The 27,989-nt window shown below is 39.6% G+C and overlaps 1 protein-coding gene across 1 annotated transcript in view; it reads left to right on the top strand.

Annotated features, from left to right (window-relative positions):
* The first annotated feature begins 10,258 nt into the window (after positions 1-10,258).
* The window catches only part of pah (phenylalanine hydroxylase), a 49,041-nt gene continuing 31,310 nt past the window's right edge, over positions 10,259-27,989 (top strand). The window contains exons 1-2 of the mRNA XM_061914136.1: positions 10,259-10,491; positions 24,308-24,430. Coding sequence (XP_061770120.1) covers positions 10,420-10,491; positions 24,308-24,430 — 195 coding nt within the window. The 5' untranslated portion in view covers positions 10,259-10,419. The remainder of the gene's footprint in view (positions 10,492-24,307; positions 24,431-27,989) is intronic.

Genomic DNA, 27,989 nt, shown 5'->3' with positions numbered 1-27,989 from the left:
TTGTTGATGAATGGCTTTGGCTTTGCATAGTAGAGTTTAAACTTGCACTTACAGATGTAGCGACCAACTGTATTTACTGACAGTGTTTTTTGAAGTGTTCCTGAGCCCATGTGGTGATATCCTTTACACAGTGATGTCGCTTTTGTATGCGGTACCGCCTGAGGGATGGATTGTCCCTAATATCATGGCTGACGTGCAGTGATTTCTCCAGATTCTCTGAACCTTTTGATGATGTTATGTAGCATAGATGCTGAAATCACTAAATTCCTTGCAGTAGCTGGTTAAGAAATGTTGTTCTTAAACTGTTGGACAATTTGCTCAGGTATTTGTTGACAGAGTGGTGACCCTCGCATTGTCTTTTTTTGTGAATGACTGAGCATCGATAATAGTCTGGATGCTTCACTTCCCCTTTAGTCCGGATGACACAATGTCGGATATTTCCAAAACAATTTGAAATGTGGACTCGTCAGACCACAGAACACTTTTCCACTTTGCATCAGTCCATCTTAGATGATCTCGGGCCCAGAGAAGCTGGCGGCGTTTCTGGATGTTGTTGATAAATGGCTTTGGCTTTGCATAGTAGAGTTTAAACTTGCACTTACAGATGTAGCAACCAACTGTATTTACTGACAGTGTTTTTTAAGTGTTCCTGAGCCCATGTGGTGATATCCTTTACACTGTGATGTCGCTTTTGGATGCGGTACCGCCTGAGGGATCGATTGTCCCCAATATCATGGCTTACGTGCATTGATTTCTCCAGATTCTCTGAACCTTTTGATGATATTAGGGACCAGAGATGGTGAAATCCCTAAATTCCTTGCAGTAGCTGGTTAAGAAATGTTGTTCTTAAACTGTTGGACGATTTGCTCAGGCATTTGTTGACAGAGTGGTGACCCTTGCCCCGTCTTTGTTTGTGAACGACTGAGCGTCGATAACAGTCTGGATTCTTCACTTCCCCTTTGGTCCGGATGACACGATGTCGAATATTTCAAAAAACAATTTAAAATGTGGACCTTTCAGACCACAAAACACTTTTCCACTTTGCATCAGTCCATCTTAGATGAGCTCGGGCCCAGCAAAGGCTGCAGAGGTTCTGGGTGTTGTTGATAAATGGGTTTGGCTTTGCTTAGTAGAGTTTTAACTTGCACTTACATATGTAGCGACCAACTGTAGTTACTGACAGTGTTTTTTGAAGTGTTCCTGAGCCCATGTGGTGATATCCTTTACACACTGATGTCGCTTTTGGATCCGGTACCGCCTGAGGGATTGATTGTCCCTAATATCATGGCTTACGTGCAGTGATTTCTCCAGATTCTCTGAACCTTTTGATGATATTAGGGACCAGATATGGTGAAATCCCTAAATTCCTTGCAATAGCTAGTTGAGAAATGTTGTTCTTAAACTGTTAGACAATTTGGTCAGGCGGAGTGGTGACCCTCGCCCCGTCTTTGTTTGTGAAAGACTGTCCGGATGACACGACGTCGAATATTTCCAAAAACTATTTTGAAATGTGGACTCGTCAGACCACAGAACACTTTTCCACTTTGGATCAGTCCATCTTAGATGATCTCGGGCCCAGACAAGCCGGCGGCGTTTCTGGATGTTGTTGATAAATGTATTTCGCTTTGCATATTAGAGCTTTAACTTGCACTTACAGATGTAGCGACAAACTTTTAGTGACAGTGGTTTTCTGAAGTGTTCCTGAGCCCATGTGGTGATATCCTTTAGAGATTGATGTCGGTTTTTGATACAGTGCCGTCTGAGGGATCTAGGGTCACGGTCATTCAATGTTGGTTTCCGGCCATGCCGCTTATGTGCAGTGATTTCTCCAGATTCTCCGAACCTTTTGATGATATTATGGAGCGTAGATGTTGAAATCCCTCAATTTCTTGCAATTGCATTTTGAGAAACGTCGTTCTTAAACTGTTTGACTATTTGCTCACGCATTTGTGGACAAAGGGGTGTACCTCGCCCCCTCCTTTCTTGTGAAAGACTGAGCATTTCATGGAAGCTGTTTTTATACCCAATTAGGCAGTTCACCTGCGGGATGTTCCAAATAAGTGTTTGATGAGCACTCCTTAACTTTTTCAGTCTTTTTTTGCCACTTGTGCCAGCTTTTTTGGAACACATTACAGGCATCTAATTCCAAATGAGCTAATATTTGCAAAAAATTAAAGTTTACCAGTTCGGACGTCAAATATTTTGTCCTTGCATTCTATGCAATTGAATATAAGTTGACAAGGATTTGCAAATCATTGTATTCTGTTTTTATGTACCAACTTCACTGGGTTGGTGTAGAAACATATTTCATTAAAGAGTCCGATTCTGGGAGACTTCCTGTCAAGGCCACGTGTTGCGGCTTTACGACTTTTCCTGGGTGTGAAATTAATTCAAAGCGAGGAAAAGCCAGGGTGTCTGTTTACAGAGCGGCGGCTGCACAAGGTTGCCCGTTCCCAGCATGCAACAGTAGGGGGTTAAGCACCATGGAAAAAGCCTCCATTATCCCGGGTGGGAACGGCCCATGTGGCTGACCAAGTTACCCCCGCGTCACGCACCGCCACGGGCAAACATTTACCGGATGTCCATCAATTAAACAAATGAAAACACAATTAGGAGTCACTCCTGAACCGTCACTCTGAACAGCAATACTCGGACTGCACTGCGAATGTTGCATCATCAGGACCTTTACCATGGTACAGCGTCACGGCGACCGCAGAGTCCTGATTGGTCGGCTTGTTTTGCCATCCATCCATTGTCTACCGCTTCTCCCTTTTGATTAGAACAACATACAAACCCTGTTTCCATATGAGTTGGGAAATTGTGTTTGATGTAAATATAAACAGAATACAAATCTAATTTTCAACCCATATTCAGTTGAATATGCTACAAAGACAACATATTTGATGTTCAAACTGATGCCAGCAACACGTGACAAAGAAGTTGGGAAAGGTGGCAATAAATACTGATAAAGTTGAGGAATGCTCATCAAACACTTATTTGGAACATCCCACAGGTGTGCAGGCTAATTGGGAACAGGTGGGTGCCATGATTGGGTATAAAAACAGCTTCCCAAAAAATGCTCAGTCTTTCTGTGAGAGTCCAGTCCATAGTGGATCTAACATAATAGTGAGTGTCCAGTCCATAGTGGATCTAATATCATAGTGAGAGTCCAGTCCATAGTGGATCTAACATAATAGTGAGTGTCCAGTCCATAGTGGATCTAACATAATAGTGAGAGTCCAGTCCATAGTGGATCTAACATAATAGTGAGAGTCCAGTCCATAGTGGATCTAACATAATAGTGAGAGTCCAGTCCATAGTGGATCTAACATAATAGTGAGAGTCCAGTCCATAGTGGATCTAATATCATAGTGAGAGTCCAGTCCATAGTGGATCTAACATAATAGTGAGTGTCCAGTCCATAGTGGATCTAACATAATAGTGAAAATCCAGTCCATAGTGGATCTAAAATAATAGTGAGAGTCCAGTCCATAGTGGATTTAAAATAATAGTGAGAGTCCAGTCCATAGTGGATCCAACATAATAGTGAGAGTCCAGTCCATGGTGGATCTAACATAGTAGTGAGAGTCCAGTCCATAGTGGATCTATCATAATAGTGAGAGTCATTCCATAGTGGATCTAACATAATAGTGAGAGTCCAGTCCAGAGTGGATCTAACATAATGGTTAGAGTCCAGTCCATAGTGGATCTAACATAATAGTGAGAGTCCATTCCATAGTGGATCTAACATAATAGTGAGAGTCCAGTCCATAGTGGATCTAACATAATAGTGAGAGTCCAGTCCATAGTGGATCTAACATAAAAGTGAGAGTCCAGTCCATAGTGGATCTAGCATAATAGTGAGAGTCCAGTCCATAGTTGTTTTAACATAATAGTGAGAGTCCAGTCCATAGTGGATCTAACATAATAGTGAGACCCCAGTCCATAGTGGGTCTATCATAATAGTGAGAGTCCAGTCCATTGTGGATCCAACATTATAGTTAGAGTCCAGTTCATAGTGGATCTAACATAATAGTGAGAGTCCAGTCCATAGTGGATCTAACATAATAGTGTGAGTCGAGTCCATAGTGGATCGAACATAATAGTGAGAGTCCAGTCCATAGAGGATCTAACATAATAGTGAGAGTCCAGTCCATAGTGGATCTAACATAATAGTGAGAGAGTCCAGTCCATAGTGGATCTAACATAAAAGTGAGAGTCCAGTCCATAGTGGATCTAACATAATAGTGAGAGTCCAGTCCATAGTGGATCTAACATAATAGTGAGAGTCCAGTCCATAGTGGATCTAACATAATAGTGAGAGTCCCGTCCATAGTAGATCTAACATAATAGTGAATCCAGTCCATAGTAGATCTAACATAATAGTGAATCCAGTCCATAGTGGATCTAACATAATAGTGAGAGTCCAGTCCATAGTGGATCTAACATAATAGTGAGGGTCCAGTCCATAGTAGATCTAACATAATAGTGAATCCAGTCCATAGTGGATCTAACATAATAGTGAGAGTCCAGTCCATAGTGGATCTAACATAATAGTGAGGGCCCAGTCCATAGTAGATCTAACATAATAGTGAATCCAGTCCATAGTGGATGTAACATAATATTGAAAGTCCAGTCCATAGTGGATCTAACATAGTAGTGAGAGTCCAGTCCAAAGTGGATCTAACATAATAGTGAGAGTCCAGCCCATAGTGGATCTAACATAATAGTGTGAGTCGAGTCCATAGTGGATCCAACATAATAGTGAGAGTCGAGTCCATAGTGGAACTAACATAATGGTGAGAGTCCAGTCCATAGTGAATCTAACATAATAGTGAGAGTCCAGTCCTTAGTGGATCCAACATAATAGTGAGAGTCCAGTCCATAGTGGATCTAACATAATAGTGAGAGAGTCCAGTCCATAGTGGATCTAACATAATAGTGAGAGAGTCCAGTCCATAGTGGATCTAACATAATAGTGAGAGTCCAGTCCATAGTGGATCTAATATCATAGTGAGAGTCCAGTCCATAGTGGATCTAACATAATAGTGAAAGTCCAGCCCATAGTGGATCTAACATTATAGTGAAAGTCCAATCCATAGTGGATCTAACATAATAGTGAGAGTCCAGTCCATAGTGGATCCAACATAATAGTGAGAGAGTCCAGTCCATAGTGAATCTAACATAATAGTGAGAGAGTCCAGTCCATTGTGGACCTAGCATAATAATAAGAGTTTAGTCCATAGTGGATCCAACATAATAGTGAGAGTCCATTCCATAGTGGATCTAACATAATAGTGAGAGTCCAGTCCATAGTGGATCTAACATAATAGTGAGAGTCCAGTCCATAGTGGATCTGACATAATAGTGAGAGTCCAGTCCATAGTGGATCCAACATAATAGTGAGAGTCCAGTCCATAGTGGATCTAACATAATAGTGAGAGTCCAGTCCATAGTTGATCTAACATAGTAGTGAAATTCCAGTCCATAGTGAATCTAACATAATAGTGAGAGAGTCCAATCCATAGTGGATCAAACATAATAGTGAGAGTCCAGTCCATAGTGAATCTAACATAATAGTGAGAGAGTCCAGTCCATAGTGGATCTAACATAATAATAAGAGTTTAGTCCATAGTGGATCTAACATAATAGTGAGAGTCCAGTCCATAGTGGATCTAACATAATAGTGAGAGTCCAGTCCATAGTGGATCTAACATAATAGTGAGAGTCCAGTCCATAGTGAATCCAACATAATAGTGAGAGTCCAGTCCATAGTGGATCTAACATAATAATAAGAGTTTAGTCCATAGTGGATCTAACATAATAGTGAGAGTCCAGTCCATAGTGGATCTAACATAATAGTGAGAGTCCAGTCCATAGTGGATCTAACATAATAGTGAGAGTCCAGTCCATAGTGAATCCAACATAATAGTGAGAGTCCAGTCCATAGTGGATCTGACATAATAGTGAGAGTTCAGTCCAAAGTTCAGTTAAAAGTCAAAGTACCAATGATTGTCTCACACACACACACACACACACACACACACACACACACACACACACACACACACACACACACACACACACACACACACACGGTGTGGTGAAATTATTCTCTGCATCACCCTTGTTCACCCCCTGGGAGGTGAGGAGAGCAGTGAGCTTCCAGGTTGGGAGCATGGTATGGTCCAGAAACTCCTGAAAAACAACCCCACACCATAATTCCTCCTCCACCAAATTTCACACCCGTCGACCCCTCTCTGTCAGTTTACATGGCCTACCGCTTGGTGGCTGAGTTGCTGTTGTTCCCAAAACTCAAATTCAAAATTACAAATGGGACTCTTTTTCTGTCCCAGTTGGGAAAATGCCATAAAATCAGTGCCATTTGTCTGTTGTAACTGTAAAAATACACATTTTTGCATCTTAGATAGCTTTGTTCCATTTTTGTACAAAGTTCTTTAGCTGAAGTTTATTGAGTTAAAAGACTGAAAGGAGTAGGAGTACAACACATGTTGAGTTCATTACATTATGGGATGGCACAGATTGAGTGGAAAGGCTAAAAAAAAACAATACTTATACCTCATCAATAGTCCTACACTGCCCTCTTGTGGAGCTTCCATGTCCATCCTGCCTCTATGTTATTACTAATAATTAATGATATTTATCTTTGTGGAAACACTGATCATCTTAATGATTTCTCACAATAAATATATATAGAAACAGATAAATATATATATTAAAAAAAAGGGGGGTATTTCTGTCTGTTATTCCGTCATACATTTTTTTTCCCTTCTATGGAAGGTTTTTTTGTAGAGAATAAATGATGAAAAAAACACTTAACTGAACGGTTTAAAAGAGGAGAAAACACAAAAAAAATAAAAATAAAATTTTGAAACATAGTTTATCTTCAATTTCCACTCTTTAAAATTCAAAATTCAACCGAAAAAAAGAATAGAAAAACTAGCTAATTCGGGTCTTTTTGAAAAAATAAAAAAAATTATTTATGGAACATCATTAGTCATTTTTCCTGATTAAGATTAATTTTAGAATTTTGATGAGATGTTTTAAATAGGTTAAAATCCAATCTGCACTTTGTTAGAATATATAACAAATTGGACCAAGCTATATTTCTAACAAAGACAAATCATTATTTCTTCTAGATTTTTCCAGAATAAAATTTTTAAAAGAAATTCAAAAGACTTTGAAATTAGATTTAAATTTGATTTTACAGATTTTCTAGATTTGCTAGAATATCTTTTTTTAAAAAATTTGAATCATAATAAGTTTGAAGAAATATTCCAAAAATATTCTTCGTCGAAAAAACAGAAGCTAAAATAAAGAATTAAATTAAAATGTATTTATTATTCTTTACAATAAAAAAATAAATGTACTGGAACATTGATTTAAATTGTCAGGAAAGGAATTTAAAAGGTAAAAAGGTATATGTGTTTAAAAATCCTAAAATCATTTTTAAGGTTGTATTTTTTTCTCTAAAATTGTCTTTCTGAAAGTTATAAGAAGCAAAGTAAAAAAATGAATGAATTTATTTAAACAAGTGAAGACCAAGTCTTTAAAATATTTTTGGGGATTTTCAACTTCTATTTGAGTTTTGTCTCTCTTAGAATTAAAAATGTCGAGCAAAGCGAGACCAGCTTGCTAGTAAATAAATTCAATTTAAAAAAATAGAGGCAGCCCACTGGTAAGTGCTGCTATTTGAGCTATTTTTAGACCAGGCCAGCGGGCGACTCATCTGGTCCTTAGGGGCGACCTGGTGCCCGCGGGTACCGCGTTGGTGATCCTGGGTATTTGTTCTGTATGTTACGGTGCGGATGTTCTCCCAAAATGTGTTTGTCATTTAGTTTGGTGTGGGTTCACAGTGTGGCGCATATTTGTAACAGTGTTAAAGTTGTTTATACGGCCACCCTCAGTGTGACCTGTATGGCTGTTGACCAAGTATGCCCTGCATTCGCTAATATGTGTGTGTGGGGGTATTATGTGAGTGGGTCGGCATGCTGTTTGTATGGAGGAAAAGCGACGTGACGATAGGTTGTAGAGGACGGTAAAGGTAGTGCCTTTAAGGCACGGCCCCAATATTGTTGTCTGGGTGGAAATCGGGAGAAATTCGGAAGAATGGTCGCCTCCGGAGGAACACTGAATTTCGGGAGTCTCCCGGGAAAATCGTGAGTGTTGGCAAGTATTAGTATTAGCGGTGCTGCTGTATACAAACCCTGTTTCCATATGAGTTGGGAATTTGCGTTAGATGTGAATATAAAAGGAATTCAATGATTTGCAAATTATTTTCAACCCATATTCAGTTGAATATGCTACAAAGACAACATATTTGATGTTCAAACTCATAAACATTTTTATTGTGCAAATAATCATTAACTTTAGAATTTTCCGCATTATGAAGCGTAAAATACGACAGCGTAGACCCCGGACTGTTGAACGACTGAAGCTCTACATAAAACAAGAATGGGAAAGAATTCCACTTTCAAAGCTTCAACATTTAGTTTCCTCAGTTCCCAAACGTTTATTGAGTGTTGTTAAAATAAAAAGTGATGTAACACAGTGGTGAACATGCCCTTTCCCAACTACTTTGGCACGTGTTGCAGCCATGAAATTCTGAGTTAATTATCATTTGCAAGAAAAAAAATGAAGTTTATGAGATTGAACATCAAATATGTTGTCTTTGTAGCGCATTCAACTGAATATGGGTTGAAAAGGATTTGCAAATCATTGTATTCTGTTTATATTTACAATTTCCCAACTCATATGGAAACAGGGTTTGTATATCCATCCATCCATTTTCTACTGCTTATTCCCTTTGGGGTGGCGGGGGGCGCTGGTGCCTATCTCAGTTACACCCTGGACAAGTCGCCACCTCATCGCAGGGCCAACACAGATAGACAGACAACATTCAATCATCAATCAATCAATCAATGTTTATTTATATAGCCCTAAATCACAAATGTCTCAAAGGACTGTACAAACCACTACAACTACGACATCCTCGGAAGAACCCACATAAGGGCAAGGAAAACTCACACCCAGTGGGACGCCAGTGACAATGATGACTATGAGAAACCTTGGGGAGGACCTCATATGTGCCCCCCCCCCCCCCCCCCCCCCCCCTAGGGGACCAAAAGCAATTGATGCATTTTGTACCAACTGTAATCTTTTAATGCTAGACATGGGGAGACCCGAAAATAATACGTTACAGTAATCGAGACGTGGCGTAACAAACGCATGGATAATGATCTTGGCGTCTTTAGTGGACAAAATGGAGCGAATTTTAGCGATATTACGGAGATGAAAGAAGGCCGTTTTAGTAACATTCTTAATGTGTGACTCAAAGGAGAGAGTTGGGTCGAAGATAATACCCAGATTCTTTACCGAGTTACCTTGTTTTATTATTTGGTTGTCAAATGTTAAAGTTGTATTATTAAATAGAGGTCGGTGTCTAGCAGGACCGATAATCAGCATTTCCGTTTTTTTTTTACACTCACATTCACACACTAGGGACCATTTAGTGTTGCCAATCAACCTATCCCCAGGTGCATGTCTTTGGAAGTGGGAGGGGCCTATCCCCAGGTGCATGTCTTTGGAGGAAGCCGGAGTACCCGGAGGGAACCCACGCAGTCACGGGTTGAACCCAGGACTACTCAGGACCTTTGTATTATGAAGCAGACGCACTAACCCCTCTACCACCGTGCTGCCACACACACACACGCATATATATATATATATATATATATATATATATATATATATATATATATATAAATATATATATATATATATATATATATATATATATATATATATATATATATATATATATATATATATATATATATATGTCTATCTGTGTTGGCCCTGCGATGAGGTGGCGACTTGTCCAGGGTGTACTCCGCCTTCCGCCCGAATGCAGCTAAGATGGGCTCCAGCACCCCCTGCGACCCCAAAAGGGACAAGCAGAAAAAAATGGATGGATATATACATATATATATACATACAAAGATAACCAGACACCCCCCCCCCCAGTCAAAATCGTTGCCTAGGCCTGGCTTACAGCGAGTTGAAAGCAGTTAGCCTTTGACTACCACACACACACACACACACACACACACACACACACACACACACACACACACACACACAGTTGTGGTCTAGCCCAAAGCCTGCAGCATCCAACCAAAACCACATGGGCACAAATTTGAGTCTGTTTCACAACCAGCGTCCCGTGACATCGCCGATGCAGAGGGGTGTGTGTGCGTGGAGTCACATGACCTCAAGTTAAATACCAAGTGGCAGCATAGCAATGCAACAAAGCTGACGACTAGGCTGCAACACACACATGCGCACACACACACACACGTAAACACACATGCACACCACACCTGGCCAGTAGCAAGCATGGACGCTGCTTATAAGAAAATCAACGGAAACTACGCTCAGGATGTGGATGCAGACGACCAGGACTCGAGGGTAGGTTCTGACTCTTTCAGATACTGGACAGGGGGTTTGGTGTAAAATTGCATTCAACCACTGTGCCGCGGCACACTAGTATGCCGTGAGATACAGTCTGCTGTGCCGTGGGAGATTGTCTAATTTCACCTATTTGGGTTAAAAATATGTTTTGCAAACCAGTAATTAAAGTCTGCAAATGATGTGTTGTTGTTTAGTGTCCGTTTTGTCTAGAGATCTTCCATATCAGTAGGTGGCAGCCGGTAGATAATTGCTTTGTAGATGTCGGAAACAGCAGGTAAAAAGGTTTCTAATGCTCAAACCAAAAATAAACAAAAGGTGAGTGCCCCTAAGAAAAGGCATTGAAGCTTAGGGAAGGCTAAAACTGAACGGGCTACAAAAGTAAACAAAAACAGAATGCTGGACTACAGCAAAAACTTACTGTGGAGCAAAGACGGCGTCTACAATGTACGTCCGAACATGACATGACAATCAACAATGTCCCCACAAAGAAGGATGGAAACAACTGAAATATTCTTGATTGCTAAAACAAAGTAGATGCAGGGAAATATCGCTTAAAGGAAGACATGAAACTGCTACAGTGAAATACCAACAAAAAATGAGAAAAAGGCACTAAAATAAGAGTGCAAGAGAAGAAGTAAAACACTACACACAGGAAAACAGCAAAAAAAGTGAAAATATGTCAGGGTGTGATGTGACAGAACACCTACTTTGAGACAAGAGCTATAGTGATGCATGCTTGCTTATGCTTTAAAGCATAACCTTTTTGAAACCAAGAGCTACTTCTTCAGTATTGATTAATGCCAAGGGCTACCAGTTTGATACACACTTAAATAAATTGCCAGAAATAGCCAATTTGCTCAATTTACCTTTAATAAATAAATCTATATATATTTTAAAAAATGGGTACTTCTGTCTGTTATTCTGTTGTACATTTTTTTTTCCTTTTACGGAAGTTTTTTTGTAGAGAATAAATAATGAAAAAAACATTTAATTGAATGGTTTAAAAGAGGAGAAAACACGAAAAAAATTAAAATTATCTTCAATTTCCACTCTTTAATATTCAAAATTCCACCGAAAAATATGAAGAAAAAAACTAGCTAATTCAAATCTTTTTGAAAAAATTAAAAAACAGAATTTACGGAACATCATTAGTAATTTTTCCTGATTACGATTAATTTTAATGTTTTAAATAAGTTAAAATCCAATCTGCACTTTGTTAGAATATATAACAAATTGGACTAAGCTATATTTCTAACAAAAACAAATCATTATTTGTTCTAGATTTTCCAGAACAAAAATTCAAAAAAGAAATTCAAAAGACTTTGAAATAAGATTTAAATTTGATTCTACAGATTTCCTAGATTTGCCAGAATATTTTTATTTTATTTTAAGCGTAAGTTTGAAGAAATATTTCACAAATATTCTTCGTCGAAAAAACAGAAGCTAAAATGAAGAATTAAATTAAAATGTAATTATTATTCTTTACTATATAAAAAAATAAAAAATACTTGAACATTGATTTAAATTGTCAGGAAAGAAGAGGAAGGAAATTAAAAGGTAAAAAGTTATTTAAAAATCCTAAAATCATTTTTAAGGTTGTATTTTTTCTCTTAAATTGTCTTTCTGAAAGTTATAAAAAGCAAAGTAAAAAATAAATGAATTTATTCAAACAAGTCTTTAAAATATTTTCTTGGATTTTCAAATTCTATTTGAGTTTTGTCTCTCTTAGAATTAAAAATGTCCAGCAAAGCAAGACCAGCTTGATAGTAAATAAATACAATTTAAAAAAATAGAAGCAGCTCACATTTTTCCATGACTCTTCCAGGGTCACACTGAGGGTTGTGATATAAACAACTTTGACGCTCTTACTAATATGCGCCACATTGTGAACCCACACCAAACAAGAATGACAAACCCATTTTGGGTGAACATCCTCACAGTGACACAACATAAACGCAACATAATTACCCAGAATCCCATGCATCCATGACTATTCCAGGCTATATTATACACCCTGGAAGAGTCATGGATGCATGGGATTCTGGGTAATTGTTATGTTGGGTTTATGTTGTGTTACATTGCGGCTGTTCTCCCGAAATGGGTTTGTCATTCTTGTTTGGTGTGGGTTCACAGTGTGGCGCATATTAGTAAGAGTGTTAAAGTTGGTTATATCACAACCTTCAGTGTAACCTGTATGGCTTTTGGCTATATGCCTTGCAGTCGTGTACGTGTATTAGCGAAAGCTACATTCAATATGTTACTGGACTGGCTAGCTGTCTATACATGTTGTAGAAGGTGACCATTAGTAGACATTAGCGAGAATGGTTGCGGCTCCCATTATCTTTTTTAATCTGTGAAACGGGTCAAAATGGCTCTTTGAGTGGTAAAGGTTGCCGACCCCCAACATTAGGTCCATCTGTCAATATAATGATTTTAAAGATTTAAGTTTTATGCTCTTTTTGTCGCAAAAAAAATGTTTTTTTATGGAAAAATCACAAAATATGCAATATTTTCACCCAATAGTTTTTTCAAGTGGAATATTTAAGATTATATAATAATTGGAGCATTAAAAAGGTCAATAACTCATAAAAGTATTGATTTTAATTCATTATTATTTTTTTTTAGCAATGACACTTAAAAATAAATCACACTAAAATTATTGGGGATCCAAAAGGGTCCAACTGAGTGTTAGAAAATAAATTATTCCTTTTTTTTTTTTTACTGTTTACTTTTAACACAATAATCAATTTCAGATCTATCCGTCAATTATACGTTTTATTGTTGTTTTTGTTTTTTGTTTGTTCGTTTTAGGCCCTTCTTTAAAAAAAACAGCTCAGTTTTTTATACGGCAAACACAAAATATGTTAAATTTTCCCCAAAAAATATCTCAAAGTGGAATATTTAATGTGACGTAGTTGGAGCCTTGAATAGGTCAATAATTCATAATGACATTGATTTTGATTCATTATTATTTTTTAAAGAAAGAAACAGCCTGCATGGCAGCTTTGTGTTATTAGAGTAAACATTGCAACATTTTCTTGTCACATTTCACCCGTTTGCTCCTTTATATCACTTTTTACGTTTTAAAATTTTTTCGCACTTTGGACAGCCCTGCCCTAATCAGAGCAAAACGTTTTTTGTCGGAAAAAAAGAGATAAAGAAGTAAAATACAGAATTATGTCATCAGTTTCTGATTTATTGAATTGTATAACAGTGCAAAATATTATTCATTCGTAGTGGTCATTTTTAAACTATTTTGGGAAAAAAGATATAAAAAAATAACTAAAAGCTTGTTGAAAAATAAACAAGTGATTCAATTATAAATAAAGATTTCTACACATAGAAGTAATCATCGACTTAAAGTGCCCTCTTTGGGGATTGTAAAGGAGATCCATCTGGATTCATCAACTTAATTCCTAGCATTTCTTCACAAAAAAAAAATCTTTAACATCAATATTTATGAAAAAATCTGTCAACACTGAATATTGCATTGTTGTCAACAATACGTATACTTTGGAGTTTGTTTTTCCGAAAGGCACAGGAAAGTTGGCGCGTGCAAAGCGTGAAAGTAAAGACATATTTTATTTTTAACACTATAACTACTAAATAAAGGCAAACAAAAGGCGCACACAATGACGGAGAACAAACTTGACTAATGAAAACAAAACTGTCAACACTGAATATGGCATTGTTGTTGACAATACGTATACTTTGGGGTTTGTTTGTCCGAAAGGCAAAGGAAAGTTGGCGCGGGCAAGGCGTGAAGGTAAAGACATCTTTTATTTTTAACACTATAACTACTAAAAAAAAGGCCAACAAAAGGCACACACAATGGCGGAGAACAAACTTGACTAATGAAAACAAAACTGTCAACACTGAATATGGCATTGTTGTTGACCATACGTATACTTTGGGGTTTGTTTTTCCGAAACGCACAGGAAAGTTGGCGCGGGCGAGGCGTGAAGGTAAAGACATCTTTTATTTTTAACACTATAACTACTAAAAAAAAAAGGCAAACAAAAGGCGCACACAATGGCGGAGAACAAACTTGACTAATGAAAACAAAACTGTCAACACTGAATATGGCATTGTTGTTGACAATACGTATACTTTGGGGTTTGTTTGCCTGAAAGGCAAACGAAAGTTGGCGCGGGCAAGGCATGAAGGTAAAGACATCTTTTATTTTTAACACTATAACTACTAAAAAAAAGGCCAAAAAAAGGCGCACACAATGGCGGAGAACAGACTTGACTAATGAAAACAAAACTGTCAACACTGAATATGGCATTGTTGTTGACAATACGTATACTTTGGGGTTTGTTTTTCCGAAACGCACAGGAAAGTTCACGGTGGCAGAAGGGTTAGTGCGTCTGCCTCACAATACGAAGGTCCTGCAGTCCTGGGTTCGAATCCAGGCTCGGGATCTTTCTGTGTGGAGTTTGCATGTTCTCCCCGTGAATGCGTGGGTTCCCTCCGGGTACTCCGGCTTCCTCCCACTTCCAAAGACATGCACCTGGAGATAGGTTGATTGGCAACACTAAATGGTCCCTAGTGTGTGAATGTGAGTGTGAATGTTGTCTGTCTATCTGTGTTGGCCCTGCGATGAGGTGGCGACTTGTCCAGGGTGTACCCCGCCTTCCGCCCGATTGTAGCTGAGATAGGCGCCAGCGCCCCCCGCGACCCCGAAAGGGAATAAGCGGTAGAAAATGGATGGATGGATGGATAACTACTAAAAAAAAAAGGCAAACAAAAGGCGCACACAATGGCGGAGAACAAACTTGACTAATGAAAACAAAACTGTCAACACTGAATATGGCATTGTTGTTGACAATACGTATACTTTGGGGTTTGTTTGTCCGAAAGGCAAACGAAAGTTGGCGCGGGCAAAGCGTGAAGGTAAAGACATCTTTTATTTGTAACACTATAACTACTAAAAAAAAGGCCAACAAAAGGCGCACACAATGGCGGAGAACAAACTTGACTAATGAAAACAAAACTGTCAACACTGAATATGGCATTGTTGTTGACAATGCGTATACTTTGGGGTTTGTTTTTCCGAAACGCACAGGAAAGTTGGCGCGGGCAAGGCGTGAAGGTAAAGACATCTTTTATTTTTAACACTATAACTACTAAAAAAAAAAGGCCAACAAAAGGCGCACACAATGGCGGAGAACAAACTTGACTAATGAAAACAAAACTGACAACACTGAATATTGCAATGTTGTTGACAATACTTATACTTTGGGGTTTGTTTTTCCGAAAGGCGCAGGAAAGTTGGCGCGGGCAAGGCGTGAAGGTAAGGACATCTTTTATTTTCAACACTATAGCTTCTAAAAAAAGGCAAACAAAAGGCGCACCAAATGGCGGAGAACAAACTTGACTAATGAAAACAAAACGGTCAACACTGAATATGGCATTGTTGTTGACAATACGTATACTTTGGGGTTTGTTTTTCCGAAAGGCAAAGGAAAGTTGGCGCGGGCAAGGCGTGAAGGTAAAGACATCTTTTATTTTTAACACTATAACTCCTAAAAAAAAGGCCAAAAAAAGTCCAAAAAAAGGCGCACACAATGGCAGAGAACAAACTTGACTAATGAAAACAAAACTGTCAACACTGAATATTGCATTGTTGTTTACAATACGTATAGTTTGGAGTTTGTTTTTCTAAAAGGCAAAGGAAAGTTGGCGCGGGCAAGGTGTGAAGGTAAAGACATCTTTTATTTTTAACAATATAACTACTAAAAAAAGGCAAACAAAAGGCGCACACAATGGCGGAGAACAAACTTGACTAATGAAAACAAAACTGTCAACACTGAATATTGCATTGTTGTTGACAATACGTATACTTTGGGGTTTGTTTTTCCGAAAGGCAAAGGAAAGTTGGTGCGGGCAAGGCGTGAAGGTAAAGACATCTTTTATTTTTAACACTATAACTACTAAAACAAAAGGGAAACAAAAGGCGCACACAATGGTGGAGAACAAACTTAACTAATGAAAATAAAACTGTCAACACTGAATATTGCATTGTTGTTGACAATACGTATACTTTGGGGTTTGTTTTTCCGAAAGGCAAAGGAAAGTTGGCACGGGCAAGGCGTGAAGGTAAATACATCTTTTATTTTTAACACTATAACTACTTAAAAAAAAAGGCAAACAAAAGGCGCACACAATGGCGGAGAACAAACTTGACTAATGAAAACAAAACTGTCAACACTGAATATGGCATTGTTGTTGACAATACGTATACTTTGGGGTTTGTTTGTCCGAAAGGCAAACGAAAGTTGGCGCGGGCAAGGCGTGAAGGTAAAGACATCTTTTATTTTTAACACTATAACTACTAAAAAAAAGGCCAACCAAAGGCGCACACAATGGCGGAGAACAAACTTGACTAATGAAAACAAAACTGTCAACACTGAATATGGCATTGTTGTTGACAATAAGTATAATTTGGGGTTTGTTTTTCCGAAACGCACAGGAAAGTTGGCGCGGGCAAGGCGTGAAGGTAAAGACATATTTTATTTTTAACACTATAACTACTAAAAAAAAAAGGCAAACATAAGGCGCACACAATGGCGGAGAACAAATTTGACTAATGAAAACAAAACTGTCAACACTGAATATGGCATTGTTGTTGACAATACGTATACTTTGGGGTTTGTTTGTCCGAAAGGCAAACGAAAGTTGGCGCGGGCAAGGCGTGAAGGTAAAGACATCTTTTATTTGTAACACTATAACTACTAAAAAAAAGGCCAACCAAAGGCGCACACAATGGCAGAGAACAAACTTGACTAATGAAAACAAAACTGTCAACACTGAATATGGCATTGTTGCTGACAATAAGTATAATTTGGGGTTTGTTTTTCCGAAACGCTCAGGAAAGTTGGCGCGGGCAAGGCGTGAAGGTAAAGACATATTTTATTTTTAACACTATAACTACTAAAAAAAAAAGGCAAACATAAGGCGCACACAATGGCGGAGAACAAATTTGACTAATGAAAACAAAACTGTCAACACTGAATATGGCATTGTTGTTGACAATACGTATACTTTGGGGTTTGTTTGTCCGAAAGGCAAACGAAAGTTGGCGTGGGCAAGGCGTGAAGGTAAAGACATCTTTTATTTGTAACACTATAACTACTAAAAAAAAGGCCAACAAAAGGCGCACACAATGGCGGAGAACAAACTTGACTAATGAAAACAAAACTGTCAACACTGAATATGGCATTGTTGTTGACAATGCGTATACTTTGGGGTTTGTTTTTCCGAAACGCACAGGAAAGTTGGCGCGGGCAAGGCGTGAAGGTAAAGACATCTTTTATTTTTAACACTATAACTACTAAAAAAAAAAGGCCAACAAAAGGCGCACACAATGGCGGAGAACAAACTTGACTAATGAAAACAAAACTGACAACACTGAATATTGCAATGTTGTTGACAATACTTATACTTTGGGGTTTGTTTTTCTGAAAGGCACAGGAAAGTTGGCGCGGGCAAGGCGTGAAGGTAAAGACATCTTTTATTTTCAACACTATAACTTCTAAAAAAAGGCAAACAAAAGGCGCACCAAATGGCGGAGAACAAACTTGACTAATGAAAACAAAACGGTCAACACTGAATATGGCATTGTTGTTGACAATACGTATACTTTGGGGTTTGTTTTTCCGAAAGGCACAGGAAAGTTGGCGCGGGCAAGGCGTGAAGGTAAAGACATCTTTTATTTTTAACACTATAACTCCTAAAAAAAGGCCAAAAAAAGTCCAAAAAAAGGCGCACACAATGGCAGAGAACAAACTTGACTAATGAAAACAAAACTGTCAACACTGAATATTGCATTGTTGTTTACAATACGTATACTTTGGAGTTTGTTTTTCTAAAAGGCAAAGGAAAGTTGGCGCGGGCAAGGTGTGAAGGTAAAGACATCTTTTATTTTTAACAATATAACTACTGAAAAAAGGCAAACAAAAGGCGCACACAATGGCGGAGAACAAACTTGACTAATGAAAACAAAACTGTCAACACTGAATATTGCATTGTTGTTGACAATACGTATACTTTGGGGTTTGTTTTTCCGAAAGGCAAAGGAAAGTTGGCACGGGCAAGGCGTGAAGGTAAAGACATCTTTTATTTTTAACACTATAACTACTAAAAAAAGGCAAACAAAAGGCGCACACAATGGCGGAGAACAAACTTGACTAATGAAAACGAAACGGTCAACACTGAATATTGCATTGTTGTTGACAATACGTATACTTTGGGGTTTGTCCGAAAGGCAAAGGAAAGTTGGTGCGGGCAAGGCGTGAAGGTAAAGACATCTTTTATTTTTAACACTATAACTACTAAAAAAATGGCCAACAAAAGGCGCAAACAATGGCGGAGAACAAACTTGACTAATGAAAACAAAACTGTCAACACTGAATATTGCATTGTTGTTGACAATACGTATACTTTGGAGTTAGTTTTTCTAAACGGCAAAGGAAAGTTGGTGCAGGCAAGGCGTGAAGGTAAAGACATGTTTTATTTTTAACACTACAACTACTAAAAAAAGGCAAACAAAAGGCGCACACAATGGCGGAGAACAAACTTGACTAATGAAAACAAAACTGTCAACACTTAATATTGCATTCTTGTTGACAATACGTATACTTTGGGGTTTGTCCGAAAGGCAAAGGAAAGTTGTCGCGGGCAAGGCGTGAAGGTAAAGACATCCTTTATTTTTAACAATATAACTACTAAAAAAAGGCCAACAAAAGGCGCACACAATGGCAGAGAACAAACTTGACTAATGAAAACAAAACTGTCAACACTGAATATGGCATTGTTGTTGACAATACGTATACTTTGGGGTTTGTTTTTCCGAAAGGCAAAGGAAAGTTGGTGCGGGCAAGGCGTGAAGGCAAAGACATCTTTTATTTTTAACACTATAACTACTAAAAAAAAAGGCCAACAAAATGCGCACACAACGGCGGAGAACAAACTTGACTAATGAAAACAAAACTGTCAACACTGAATATTGCATTCTTGTTGACAATACGTATACTTTGGGGTTTGTTTGTCCGAAAGGCAAAGGAAAGTTGTCGCGGGCAAGGCGTGAAGGTAAAGACATCCTTTATTTTTAACGATATAACTACTAAAAAAAGGCCAACAAAAGGCGCACACAATGGCGGAGAACAAACTTGACTAATGAAAACAAAACTGTCAACACTGAATATGGCATTGTTGTTGACAATACGTATACTTTGGGGTTTGTTTTTCCGAAAGGCAAAGGAAAGTTGGCACGGGCAAGGCGTGAAGGTAAAGACATATTTTATTTTTAACAATATAACTACTAAAAAAAGGCCAATAAAAGGCGCACACAATGGCGGAGAACAAACTTGACTAATGAAAACAAAACTGTCAACACTGAATATGGCATTGTTGTTGACAATACGTATACTTTGGGGTTTGTTTTTCTAAAAGGCAAAGGAAAGTTGGCGCGGGCAAGGCGTGAAGGCAAAGACATCTTTTATTTTTAACGCTATAACTACTAAAAAAAAGGCAAACAAAAGGCGCACACAATGGCGGAGAACAAAATTGAGTAATGAAAACAAAACTAGCACAAAGGCAGAAACTATGGAGAAAAAACAAAACACACTAACTTTGGTATTAAGCAAAACAAAAACTTACGTGGCATGGGCAGGAGGGAAACTATGAACAGTATGAAGCAGAGTGGAGGTAACATGGCATGACATGAATAGAGGTAAAGTCGCCAGGCTGACTTCCTGGCAACATGATTAGTGACAGGTGTGCGAGTGCAAAAACGTGAGACAGGTGCGTGACATGAGGACAGGTGAAAACTAATGGGTAGTCATGGAAACCAAACAAACAAGGAAGTGCAAAAACAGGAAACAATGGAGTCTTAAGCAAAACAGATCATAACTAAACAAAACATGATCACAAGACATGCCAGTTGTTTTTGTCACAGTTTCTGGTTTGTTGTGTGATGTTTTATTTTGAATTGTTGACAAATGAGTGTTTTATTTATTTTTTTCGGGTTAAAATCCATCCATTTTTTCTACCACTTGTCCTATCTGGTACTCAACAAACTGAAGGCAGAAATCGGCTTCAAGTCAACAGTGCTAACTTCGATATCAGCGATGCTCGTCCTGATATCAAATTTGAAATATACTATACGGCAGGCCTGGGCGATTATTTTGACTCCGGGGGGGCCAAATATAGAGAAAAAAAATTGTGCCTGGGGGGCCGGTGTATCTATTTTTGGGGGGAAACTAATATAAAACCTCACAATAGAGCAGGGGTAGGGAACCTATGGCTCTTTTGATGACTAGATATGGCTCTCAGATAATTATATTTATATAGCGCTTTTCTCTAGTGACTCAAAGTGCTCTACATAGTGAGACCCAATATCTAAGTTACATTTAAAGCAGTGTGGGTGGCACTGGGAGCAGGTGTGTAAAGTGTCTTGCCCAAGGACACAACGACAGTGACTAGGATGGCGGAAGCGGGGATCGAACCTGGAACCCTCAGGGTGCTAGCACGGCCAATCCAATCCAATCCACTTTATTTATATAGCACATTTAAACAACAATAACGTTTCCAAAGTGCTGCACAGCCATGTTAAAAACAATTGTAAAAAAAAATTAATAAAAAAAAAATAAAATAAAATTAAAAAAGTATATATAGATATATTATGCTCCACCAATGACTGAATAAAAACAAAAAATTAATAAATATAAAACCAAACAAAACACGGCCACTCTCCTAACCAAGCTAAGCCGAGTAACCGTGTAATACTCTTCCATATCAGCAGGTGGCAGTCGGTAGCTAATTGCTTTGTAGAGGTGGGAAACAGCGGGAGGCAGAGTGCAGGTAAAAAAGTGTCTAATGCTTAAACCTATGGCTCTAGAGCCAAATGACTACATCTGATCAATCTTAACTGACATTGCTTAACACGATAAGTAATGAATAATTCCGCTGGTAATCACAGTTTCAAAAATAACGTTCAAATTATAAAACATTCTCATGCATTTTAATCCAACCATCCGTTTTCTACAGCACCTGTTCAAGATGTCGCATTAATGGTAAGAAGTATTATATTGATTACTGGTTAACTTTTAGAATAACAATGTTGTCAAAAAGAATAAGAGACTTATTATACTCTACAAATGTTGGTCATACTTGAAAATGCACGAATTTAGTTGAAAAATGTTATATGGCTCCTACGGAAATACATTTTGAAACATTTGGCTTTCATGGCTCTCTCTCCGCCAAAAAGGTTCCCGACCCCTGCAAAAGAGTCTGATTGAATGCTAAAAATGTTACGACAGCCTTAAAAACGGAACGGAATTTTCAATTTTTCTACAAACGATAAAACCCTGAATATTGACAAGATTTGAACGTTGACATATTTTACAATCAAGCCGACAAAAATGCAACAAACAGCAAACTTTAGACGTGAATGCTGAAAAAAAAACATCTACAACTCTGATAAATCACTCAACTTTAGAACTTTTTCGTAAAAATCTCCTTCTGCATCCGTCCCGGACACCCACATTTCAGGCTCTGGAAACACTAGGGATACACCGATTAATCGGTAACCGAATATATTCGGCCGAATATGGCAAAAAAAAGCCACATTCGGCCTTCGGTGGAATGAGTTAAGAACAAGGCCGAATGTGACGCAATTTTTTGACGCAATAACGCAATCAACCAACGTGCGGTGACGTTGGGATATGTTGTGTACCTGTATATAAGTGTATGAGGTTACAAGCACACACTTATTGAGATGTAGTGGGGCCTCTGTTTACATTATTAGCCTGTTGTGTAGGCTACCTGTATAAGTGTTAGAGGTTACAAGCACACACTTAATTGAGATTTACTTGAGCCTTCTGGACATCGGGGGCGGTACCTCTGGATTGGCAGACCGGGGTGGTGGTTCCTCTCTTTAAGAAGGGGGACCGGAGGGTGTGTTCCAACTATCGTGGGATCACACTCCTCAGCCTTCCCGGTAAGGTTTATTCAGGTGTACTGGAGAGGAGGCTACGCCGGATAGTCGAACCTCGGATTCAGGAGGAACAGTGTGGTTTTCGTCCTGGTCGTGGAACTGTGGACCAGCTCTATACTCTCCGCAGGGTTCTTGAGGGTGCATGGGAGTTTGCCCAACCAGTCTACATGGACTTGGAGAAGGCATTCGACCGTGTCCCTCGGGAAGTCCTGTAGGTAGTGCTCAGAGAGTATGGGGTATCGGACTGTCTTATTGTGGCGGTCCGCTCCCTGTACGATCAGTGCCAGACCTTGGTCCGCATTGCCGGCAGTAAGTCGAACACATTTCCAGTGAGGGTTGGACTCCGCCAAGGCTGTCCTTTGTCACCGATTCTGTTCATAACTTTTATGGACAGAATTTCTAGGCGCAGTCAAGGCGTTGAGGGGTTCCGGTTTGGTGACCGCAGGATTAGGTCTCTGCTTTTTGCAGATGATGTGGTCCTGATGGCTTCATCTGACCGGGATCTTCAGCTCTCACTGGATCGGTTCGCAGCCGAGTGTGAAGGACCGGAATGAGAATCAGCACCTCCAAGTCCGAGTCCATGGTTCTCGCCCGGAAAAGGGTGGAATGCCATCTCCGGGTTGGGGAGGAGACCCTGCCCCAAGTGGAGGAGTTCAAGTACCTAGGAGTCTTGTTCACGAGTGGGGAAAGAGTGGATCGTGAGATCGACAGGCGGATCGGTGCGGCGTCTTCAGTAATGCGGACGTTGTACCGATCCGTTGTGGTGAAGAAGGAGCTGAGCCGGAAGGCAAAGTTCTCAATTTACCGGTCGATCTACGTTCCCATCCTCACCTATGGTCATGAGCTTTGGGTCATGACCGAAAGGATAAGATCACGGGTACAAGCGGCCGAAATGAGTTTCCTCCGCCGTGTGGCGGGGCTCTCCCTTGGAGATAGGGTGAGAAGCTCTGCCATCCGGGAGGAACTCAAAGTAAAGCCGGTGCTCCTTCACATGGAGAGGAGCCAGATGAGGTGGTTCGGCCATCTGGTCAGGATGCCACCCGAACGCCTCCCTAGGGAGGTGTTTAGGACACGTCCAACCGGTAGGAGGCCACGGGGAAGACCCAGGACACGTTGGGAAGAATATGTCTCCCGGCTGGCCTGGGAACGCCTCGGGATCCCCCGGGAAGAGCTAGACGAAGTGGCTGGGGCGAGGGAAGTCTGGGTTTCCCTGCTTAGGCTGTTGCCCCCGCGAACCGACCTCGGATAAGCGGAAGAAGATGGATGGATGGATGGATGGATGGATGGATGGATTGAGCCTTCTGTTTACAATATTAGCATATCTACTGTGGCTAAGCAGACTTTTGCCAAAAGGACAATAATTCATTTGTTGTGGGTTTTATCCACTTTAATGCACTTTATTTTTTTTTGGAATGCATGTTTTGTTTGAAGGCCTAATATAAATGAAAAACTTTGTGCTTTTTTTGAAAAGCAAAGGCTACTGGAATATTTAAAAAAATGTCAATATTCAATAAAAAAATACTTTATTTGAAAAACATGTCTAGATATTTATTCTAGGCTATTTATGCAATATAAAAAAAATTGTGAAAAACTGCATTCATTATTCGGTTTGGCCGAGCATTTAAGTTTTATTCGGCTTCGGCCACAAATTTTCATTTCGGTGCATCCCTAGGAAACACTCTGTGGAAACGCTCCCCAACCACACTGCCTGGTGCCTCGTCAAAATGTTGCGGTGTACACATGTTTTTTCTGCACTTAAACACCAAAAGTCAGTAAAAAAAATATATAAAAGTCCAAATGTGTTGTTCTCAGACCAGGAGGCGGGGCTCCATGTACCTGGAGGAAGAGACCAACAGGAAGTCGGAAGTGATCACCTGCATTTTCTCCCTGAAGGAGGAAGTGGGAGCTTTGGCCAGAGCGCTGAGACTCTTTGAGGTAATGATATCATCGTCATCCTCGGCCGTATCCCGCCGGCTGTGGTCACGTGACCTCAAGAGGACACGGCAGCTGATACGGTCCTCAAGGACGCTCGCAAGCCGATGACGTACTTTGTTTATGACGCTCAAAGCCAATTGACCTGTGACTAGAACTCAAATCCGCGAGACTACCATCTCATTCATAAAGGTCTTCGCTTCAGTATTCAACGTATGACCCTGAGGAGCTTCGAAAGGTTGAGCTTGTTTTTTGTAAAGCCGAGAGAGAGCCTCTGAACAAACACTTCTTATCTCACATCGATCCACTGACCCACCTCCCGTCTGTTCAAACTTACGAAACTCAGGAGAAAAACAAACACGTTTATATTCGAACATCACGCCGGACTACGATTGTCACAGTTTTCACGCGAGTCGTGTATCTAAAACATCGAGACACTTGACTAAAGAGTCGTCCTTTTAATCTACAGAACCCCAAACCCGGTGAAGTTGTCACGTTGTGTAAATCAGGGGTAGGGAACCTATGGTTCTAGAGCCAGATGACTGCGTCTAGCTCTCAGAAAAATCTTAGCTGACATTGCTTAACGCGATCATTATGAATAATTTCACTGGTAATCACAGTGCTAAAAGTAACGTGCAAAACATAAAACATTCTCATGCATTTATATCCATCCATCCGTTTTCTACCGCACCTGTTCAAGAAGTCGCATTCATGGTAAGAAGTATTTTATGTCACGATTAGGGGGGGTTGCAGCTTGCTGCGGGGTCGTTCTCCCAGGAAGGCAGACGGACATTGAGGTAAAAACATGATTTGATTTGAACTAAAAAAATATACAAACAAAGGAGGCACAACTTGGGCTAAAGAACAAAGCTAACGCATAAACAGACTAAGAACGTAAATCGAACAAAACTTACTTGGCATGGCATGAAGCACGAAACTATGGCAAGGCATGAAACAAGTCAGCACAGGGAGACTGACTGGCAAAGACGAGCTTAAATGCTGCCTCTGATTAGTGCTCGGGAAGCAGGTGAGCGGGGCGTTTTGTCCACCAGAGACAGGTGGACAAAATGAGTAACCAAGGAAACCAGACAAGGGAGTGGGGAAAAAACAGGAACTTAAAGAGTCCAAAGGACAAACAAAAACTTGATCAACAGATATGACATTTTATTTAGTATTGGTTAGCTTCAGAATAACAGTGTTATTAAAAAGAATAAGAGACTTATTATACTCTAAAAATGTTGGTCTTACTTAAAAATGCACGCATTTAGTTGTATTCAGTGTTAAAAAATAGGATATGGCTCTCACGGAAATACATTTTGAAATATTTGGCTTTCATGGCTCTCTCAGCCAAAAAGGTTCCCGACCCCTGCGATACACCATATACAGTATATCTGGTTATTTTGCCTTAGCCTTGCAGATTTCTTGCCGGGACATATGGTACAATACAATCAGCAAGATAGGATGGAGCTAGACTGTGTAGTATTTTATACGTGAGTAGTAAAACCTTAAAGTCACAACTTAAGTGCACAGGAAGCCAGGGCGACTGACTGGCAACGACGAGCTTAAATGCTGCCTCTGATTAGTGCTCGGGAAGCAGGCGAGCGGGGCGTTTTGTCCACCAGAGACAGGTGGAGAAAATGAGTAACCAAGGAAACCAGACAAGGGAGTGGAAAAAAACAGGAACTTACAGAGTCCAAAGGACAAACAAAAACATGATCAACAGATATGACATTTTATTTATTATTGGTTAGCTTCAGAATAATAATGTTATTAAAAAGACTTATTATACTCTAAAAATGTTGGTCTTACTTAAAAATGCACACATTTAGTTGTATTCAGTGTTAAAAAATACTATATGGCTCTCACGGAAATACATTTTGAAATATTTGGCTTTCATGGCTCTCTCAGCCAAAAAGGTTCCCGACCCCTGCTGTAAATAGTAAATAAAAATAGAATACAACGAATCCTTTTCAACTTATACTCAATTGAATAGACTTCAAAGACAAGATATTTAACGTTCAAACCGGAAAACTTTGTTGTTTTTTGCAAATATTAGCTCATTTGGAACCTGATGCCTCTGACATGTTTCAAAAAAGCTGGCACAAGTGGCAAAAAAGACAGAGGAATGCTCATCAAACGTTTATTTGGAACGTCCCGCAGGTGAACGGGCTAATTGGGATCATTGGCATGGTTGGGTATACATTCACAAACAAGGAAGGTCACCACTTTGTCAACAAATGCCTGAGCAAATTGTTGAAGAACATCATTTCTCAACCAGCTATTGCAGGGGTCGGGAACCTTTTTGGCTGAGAGAGCCATGAAAGCCAAATATTTCAAAATGTATTTCTATTAGAGCCATATCATATTTTTTAAAAACTGAATACAACTAAATGCGTGCATTTTTAAGTAAGACCAACATTTTTAGAGTATAATAAGTCTCTTATTCTTTTTAATAACATTGTTATTCTGAAGCTAACCAATATTAAATAAAATGTCATATCTGTTGATCATGTTTTTGTTTGGCCATGTGCTGTTTGTCCTTTGGACTCTTTAAGTTCCTGTTTTTTTCCACTCCCTTGTCTGGTTTCCTTGGTTACTCATTTTGTCCACCTGTCTCTGTTGGACAAAACGCCCCGCTCACCTGCCTCCCGAGAACTAATCAGAGGCAGTATTTAAGCTCGTCTTTGCCAGTCAGTCGCTCTGTGCTGACTTGTTTCATGCCTTGCCATAGTTTCGTGCTTCATGCCATGCCAAGTAAGTTTTGTTTGATTTACGTTCTTAGTCTGTTTATGCGTTAGCTTTGTTCTTTAGCCCAAGTTGTGCCTCCCCTTTGAGCGATTTTTGTTTGTATATTCTTGTAGTTAAAATTAAATCATGTTTTTACCTAAATGCCATGTCCAGAGTAGTCCGTCTGCCTTCCTGGGAGAACGACCCCGCAGCAAGCTGCAACCATCCCCCCCCCCCCCCCAATCGTGACATAAAATACTTCTTACCATTAATGCGACTTCTTGAACAGGTGCGGTAGAAAACGGATGGATGGATATAAATGCATGAGAATGTTTTATGTTTTTTGCACGTTATTTTTAGCACTGTGATTACCAGCGAAATTATTCATAATTATCGCGTTAAGCAACGTCAGCTAAGATTTTTCTGAGAGCCAGGTGCAGTCATCAAAAGAGCCACATCTGGCTCTAGAGCCATAGGTTCCCTACCCCTGAGCTATTGCAAGGAATTTAGACATTCCGCCTTTTACGGTCCGTAATAACATCAAAAGGTTCGGAGAATCTGGAGAAATCACTGCACGTAAGCCATGATATTACGGACCTTCGGTCCCTCAGGCGGTACTGCATCAAAAAGCCACATCGGTGTGTAAATGATATCACCACATGGGCTCAGGAACACTCTTAAAAAAACACTGTCAGGAACTACAGAGGAGGAGCCAGGGGAGCCTTTTCAGTGCTAGACTGGTTCATCCCAAGTGCAGGACTAATAGACTCAAAAACTCCTCTGTCCCACACGGGGGGTACCTGGATGACAGGGGATGCAAAACAATAACATTGCA

The sequence above is a fragment of the Nerophis ophidion genome, linkage group LG10 (genome assembly GCF_033978795.1).
Source record: "Nerophis ophidion isolate RoL-2023_Sa linkage group LG10, RoL_Noph_v1.0, whole genome shotgun sequence".
In the NCBI taxonomy this organism is placed as follows: Eukaryota; Metazoa; Chordata; class Actinopteri; order Syngnathiformes; family Syngnathidae; genus Nerophis; species Nerophis ophidion.
Note: the sequence above shows the minus strand (reverse complement) of the source record. Positions and strands in the feature narration are given on the sequence as shown.